Below are 6,997 nucleotides of genomic sequence, written 5' to 3' on the forward strand. Positions count from 1 at the left end.
TTCTTCCTTTCTCATGACTTTTACAAGAGTCTGGGACTGTGGTCATAGAAAACCACACGAGTTTTTCTTTTCCTTTTGGTATTGGCGTGAGCTAAATTTAAACGAGAAATATGGTCGGTGAGAATTCATATAGCCAACCACAACTTGTTTGGGATGCAGTTATTTAGGATAACAGAAAATATCCCAAAAAAAAAAAAAAAAAAACTATTGCACAGCAGCTTTCCATGTGAATCAATGGATTATAACAGACATTTAAACAATACACATGAGTCAAGAGAAATTCTTTGCTTGATTGATTACAAATACTCAACACATTTTATCACAAATACTCAACTTGAAGAAAATGTTTTGGAAAAACTATCATCTTTAATGTAAATGTGATTCCCCCTTTTTTGGGCTAAAGACTCGTATGAAAAAAGAACTTGCAGGAACTATGTAATCTAGACAAGTTCATGAATTATGTATGATGTATATAGTACTTTTACCTTTTGAAGAAAACAAAAATGAAATTAAAAAAAAAAAAATTTATCAAGTACAATGGCAACGAAGAGGAACTGAGATACCGGGAGGTTTCCTCTTCTCGCGGATAACAGCTTCTTTAATAATGGGCAGTTTTTGGTGAACCTTTCTCCATATGTAATTTATAGCACCATTTGGATGTATAGGACCGATACCACCCAGTTGACCATTTTCATACTCGAAAATGGGCTGCACCTGAGCCATTTTATGCCGAAACCTATCCTTTTGCTCGTCAGAGTAGCTCCTAAGATGGTTCACGAGCCAACTTGGCTGAAGTGCATCACTAACTGCTACAAACAGCGAAAATTCTGAATAATCCACCATCCCTTCAAATGGGAGCTCAATGTTGTCACTAACAATGACGGGAATACAAAGACTTTGAATGGCATCAAAAAGCCGACACGAGGTTGGTGTGTCCCCTGCCGGGTGCAAGCAGAACTCTGAAGTCCTCATACCCTTTATAGACTGCTCCTTCCCAGTGGCATTTGGAAAGCCTTCCTCCATCACTACCCCGGGTTCATTTATTAGCAAGTCCCAAAGCTTTTCTCGAACGATGCCTCCCTGCACACAAAAAAATTACTTAATGACCTAAAACTAGGGAGCAAGAAGAGGGATGTTATCGTCTAATATAGGCACTTGTTGACAGATGGAAAAGCCTATACAGCGTTGCATGTCTGGCCAAGCACAGCACGCACACAACAGAATTGTGTAAGTCTTTTTTATGCATCACCCTAACAATAATTTTTCCAATCAATTAGTACTTAATTGTACTCAGAAAAGTTTCTGGAAACAGAGCAAGTTCATTTATAGTAGGCCAAAATCTGATGATAGAATAGTCTATACCGTCTGCATTGTGATCAAAAGGAGTTCCAGTCATATCTTGTGAAGAAGCTCACAAGTAAAATAGATCATTTACCTAGTATGATTGCAAGCAGACTATAGTCATATGGACGTCCGGGAGAACTCAATAATACTACCCAATGCATATATTTATTTCCCCTGAAGCAAAGAAGGGTTTTTTTTTTGTCTGTAATATAAGGTCAAAGAGGCAGTAAATAGCTACACGGCACAACGACATCTTTAAGTGACCAAACTTTTGCATGATTATTTATTAATAGACTAAGAAACAGCATCATGGTATAATTCAAACACCTTGTTTTTCTTTTTCTTTATTTCCCTTTCTTTTTGATAACGGTAGAATCTAGATCAGTTTGTGCACACCTCGATTATTCTACCTGCTACCTCCCACCACGGCTTAAGCAAATGCGAAGAAATCATCTTGTGTTTTTTGTCTCTACTGGAATTTGAACCTTCGTCTTCCATGATTTTCACCTACTTTGTTGACTATTAGGTCATACCCTTGGGTTCAAACAACCTGTCTTCTACAGGGCATTGGTATAATTCAAGCTCCTAGTTTTCTCCCAAGCTTTAAAAATGTTCCCTTGGTGAAGTCATTTCATTCCCCAAAGTTTGAAATCCAAAGTTTTCAAGGCATTTAAATTAGATATAACATTATTCATAAAATAGTTGACTTGACTTGCAAATAAAAATAGAACGTACACAGGCAATACTGTTAGAAGCAGGTAGCAGATTATATTTAGCTAGAGTTCTGGAAAAAGTTAATAATACTGACCCGATGCCTATGTTTAGCTCCTTTGAAATAGAGAAGGGTTTCTCGTTTCTTGTTTTCAGATAAGGGCAAACGAGGAAGTAGATGCGTATAAGGCACGATTACATCCTTCAGCAACGAAACTTGGGTGTGATGTATCATGTCAGATGAACTCTCATTAGACGCTTTCGAGTCAAGCTTGTACCACCCACCAAAATCTACCACCAGAAGAACTGCTGGAGCAACCTCAGCCTTCACATGCCACATTGCAACAGGGTCTGCCAAAGAATGCTTCAAGTTGTAAAATAACCTGACATTGCAGAGACTAAATTATAAGATGCTAGGATGTTCCACTTCCCTCTTCTTCTTTTTTCAGGCAGAACATAATTAGGAAAGAACAACTACACAGTCAATAGGAAAGCAGGCTGGCGAGACATTTTACAAATTGGAACTCGGGATTATTTGCTACTTTTAGTTCAGACATGAATATGATAAACAGATAAAGCAACTGAATAAAACAGCATACCGTGTCATATTCAAGGTGGAGCAGAGGATCAGGCGATGAAAAATGTGTGCGGTGTAATTTATTTGATCACAACTGCATTGGACTAAATAATATGGGTGGAAAAGGGAAGGAGACTATTTTAAGTGAAATAGCAAGATGCAGCTCACTCAACAAAATACCATCAAAATATTAGTGCACTTCACCAGATACATGTCATGAAGAATTAACTCAGATGCAACTGAAGAATCTCCCTTAGGAGCATTGCTCAATTATGCAAAAAGTAAGCAGGGCAATATTTTCTCTACCTAAGTCAATACATCACTTTTCACAGCCCTACCAAATCCCTGTGCCCCGAAGAAGGTCTCCAAGCAGTCCAACTCAGTCCTGCTTATTATGTTTGCTTCAAAAGATTCAAGCATAAGCACTTTCAGTATGTACATATTTGACAAATCAAAGAATTGTTACTGAATCTAATTAAACTCTTTTATGCTCGTAGTTACTACTTGGCATATATTTTGTAAGTCAGCAGCTTCCCAATAAAATTAAGAAACCAAAACCTAAAATCAAACAGCTCGCTTAAACCACAAGCTTCTGGTGATGTAGACTGGTAAAAAATGCAGGCTCTGTTATAATCAGAAGTGCCCCTATCAGGATGATTTTATACAACATTCTAAGTTGTTTTCCAAGATACCAGAGTCCAAGTTGGAACCGGCAAGCATAAGAACTCAGTAACTTTTAGCATTCTTTTTCAGTGACCGTTTGATAAGATAGTAGCACGAGTAAATCTAGAACACACAATTACATGCAAATAGTGCACAACAGCCAACATTTGTTTCTTTTTGAGAGCCATGAGGTCTCAGGCTCAATTCCCAGCGGAGGCAAAAACACTAGGCGAATTATTCTCTTCTGTCAAAGCCTTGGTGGATAGAGTCGGTAATTGTGTTAGTGGGAGATAGCAAGTAACCCGTGGAATAGTCGAGGTGTGCGCAAGCTGGTCCAGACACCACGATTATTGAAATAAAACCAAAGTAAGTATTATGTGAGAATCTATGGATTAAATCTCACGGCATCAGCCTGACACGTCTATCAATTGAAGCTAAGCTAAAGCCTAAAAGTCCAAGCACAACATAAATCAGATTGATGATTGTTGCAGTTCAGTTGAAGCTGAGCTGCATCCTGAAAGACTAAGCACGATATTCACCTATTTCTTGCTATTTTGAAGAGCATTTACAAAAGAATATCAAGAAAACCTAACTGGCTCAGTTCCTTCTTTTATTTCAGAAAAAAAAAACACATGACTTCATATGCAGATTACTTGCACACTTCGGAAGTTACTAAAACCAAAATTTAGCACATATAGAAGAATGGAACCTCTCTAAACAAATGGTTACCCTAACTGTAAAAAGATCAAATTCTATTGAAAAAAGCACTGGTGGCACCCAATAGTCTCTAATACACATCATAAAGAAAGAACTATACAAGCTTCATCCAAAACAACAATTATCCAATCTCTCAAGCACCAATGCGCAATAACAAATAACTAGAAAGATCAACAGACTCCAGAGCACAGTTATCATGACTCACAAATCCCCTAATCGCAATCCGCAATACTAGAAATAGTACAATAGCAAACTTAAAATTTCCCTATCAAAATTGCAGTCATTCTTGATTTACATTTTAGTAGCATTTTGTCTCCTCCAATCCAACTCAACTTTCTATTCTTTGAGACTCTCAAATCATCTCCAAATATATAAAAGAATTATAACTTCATATTTCCTCAAGAACATTGATGCATCATCTCTACAGAAGCAGCATACTAAGCAGTAGAATAAATTTGCTAAAATGTCATGAACCAATTACATACAAGTATGCATAAAAAGCAGTGAATTCCCGTACATACCAGTAATAACAAACACATGATCACGTCCACCAGATCGTTTCCAAGCTTCAGTTTGCTTCACTAAATCCAAAACCATTCTTTGTCTCTCATAATCCTCATTCCTCTCCTTCTTTCTAAACACACCCTTATTTACAATCAGTTGCATCTCAGCACTCAATGTTGCAAAAAAGGGAACAAAAATCACATCAGCTTCCCCAGCACTAAACACCCTTTTAGCAAAAGATCCAAACTTTAAATTTTCTGGTGTCATCAAATCACCCAAGATCCAATACTCAGCACTGTACTGTTTGATTATTGGGTTTTCTGGATAAGGAAGTAAGTTTTGGGAACTTTTGCCCATATGGGTCTTTCTTATTTCATTGTCTACTTCACTCCCAATTCTTGAATCAGAATCTAAAGACCAGTACTTTTCAAGTAATCCATAGTTGAGGGATCTTGGAAGATCTGCTATGTAAACTTTGATGGAATTATGAGATTCTTGAAAGTTGAAATTTGGGTTAATTGGGGTTGGAGAGGAGTGGAAAAAGAAGAGGGAGAGTGGTAAAATGCAGAGTATAGAGAGAGAGATGAAGAGAGAAGGGATACTGCAGGATGAATTGGTGTTCTTCAGTGGCATCATGTTGTTGTTCTTTGAGGTTCCTGTTTCATCTAGATAATAGGATTTCTGTGTTGATTTAATTGATTCAAGTTGTGTGTAAATAAATGATGTTTACAGAATCTGTGGAATGATTGATCTTGCTTTTTTTTTTTTTTATCAAAATATTTAGACGGAGAAGACGAGGTCAGTGATAGACTCAGAGGTGTAATATGAAATACTCATAAATTTGTGGAGAAAAATACAAAAATAATCCCTAACATTGTTTAGGATAAGTTTAAAGTAATTGAATCCATATAAGTAGTTTTGGTTTGCCAAGAATATGCACTTATAATTTTCATAAAATATTTTTCGATTCTAGCTGTTAGATCGACTGAGAATGGTAAAGAATAGGATCTAATGAAATTTCATATTTAGAGATGCAGTTTTTGTACAGTTTTTACTATTTTTTTTATTTATTTCTTTTATCTAGAGAAGTGTAGCTTTTGCTTTTTATTTTTGGATATATTTTGTCTAGTGATTTTTCTTTTTTTACAATTTTCATTAAATTTAACAAATAAAGTCTATTAAATATTTGAATGAGACCAAATATACATACTCTTGACAAAATCTGGTAATAAAATGTGAATATATTACTAGACACCTAACTCCAAGATTTACACAAATATACTTACTCTTGACAATTATTTACACCTACTCAATGATTTATGTATCTGATATTAAATTGATACGCGGCTCAAGTAACATGTTAATCATTTGACTCTAAACAAGTAGAAACCGTGTTCTTTTGCTTGAGCAAAAGAGAATTTGTTCTTCTCTAATAAGTGACTTTTTGGTCTTTTTATTTTGGTCCAAGATAAATGCCCTTTTACATAATTAAAAAAAAATTAATTTTATTTTTCTAAAGTTTGCCCTTAAATACATATCTCAATTAGATAAGGTAATAATTAATTAAGAGTAATTTAGTGAATACATCTTTTTTTTTTAGAAATTTGTATTTTTTTTTGGGTATGCCAAAACTAAACAAGGGAGTAGGGGTATCCATGGATCAGTTTTTTCATAAAAAGAAACCAAACCAAGTAAGTCGGCTTTTCAAATATTAAAATCAAACCAAACCAATTAAGTCGGTTTTTTATCGCTTCGGTTTATGTCGGATTTTCGGTTTTTTCGGTTCTTTATCGGTTTTTTCTTAAATATGAGACACAAGCTACCAAACACATATTTCGACGACTACATTTTCAATGTAACACTATCAAATCAATTGCCCTTTGAGAAATCTATCATTTACCAAGATATATTGATGATAATTGAATCAAGTAGTGATGAATAATTTAAGGACTCAATTAAAAATAGATTATTTTTAACATGAAATGGATTCTTATACTTAGCAAAAGAAAACTACCGATCAAACAAGAATGTAAAGGCAAAGAATTTTACTAAAAGTGCAAACGATTAGCATATACCATAAAATTTTAGAAACTTTGTACAAAAATATACATATGTATAGGTGTAATAATAAATCTAAAATAGCTACTTCTATAGTCGGTTTGGTTCAATTTTTTCGGTTATTTTTTTATTAAAACCAAAACCAAACCAAATTTGATAGGTTTTTAAAATTCAAAATAAAATCAAACCAAATCAAAAAGTATCGATTATTCTGATCGGTTTGATTTTGTTTTCGGTTTGGTTCGGTTTTTCGGATTTTTATGAACACTCCTACAAGGGAGCATGTATTTAACAATTCATTCAATGCGGACAAAAAGGAAAAGTAATTGCATCAAGTACCTAGTTGGATAGACTTGGAGTTTATATTCACCGCCTAAAGTCTTCTTGGTGGTTTATCTGTATTTCCAATGTAAAAGTAGGTTG

The 6,997-nt window shown here is 34.9% G+C and overlaps 1 protein-coding gene across 1 annotated transcript; it reads right to left on the bottom strand.

The window, feature by feature from the left end:
• Positions 1-266: 266 nt before the first annotated feature.
• Positions 267-5,498, bottom strand: LOC109243748 (probable arabinosyltransferase ARAD2). The gene is made up of 3 exons (XM_019410729.1): positions 4,534-5,498; positions 2,153-2,406; positions 267-1,080 (listed from the first exon to the last, which is right to left on the bottom strand). The coding sequence occupies exons 1-3, from the start codon at positions 5,150-5,152 to the stop codon at positions 529-531; spliced, it is 1,425 nt and encodes a 474-aa protein (XP_019266274.1). The 5' UTR covers positions 5,153-5,498; the 3' UTR covers positions 267-528.
• Positions 5,499-6,997: the final 1,499 nt, after the last annotated feature.

This window comes from Nicotiana attenuata, unplaced genomic scaffold (genome assembly GCF_001879085.1).
Source record: "Nicotiana attenuata strain UT unplaced genomic scaffold, NIATTr2, whole genome shotgun sequence".
NCBI classification, from domain to species: domain Eukaryota; kingdom Viridiplantae; phylum Streptophyta; class Magnoliopsida; order Solanales; family Solanaceae; genus Nicotiana; species Nicotiana attenuata.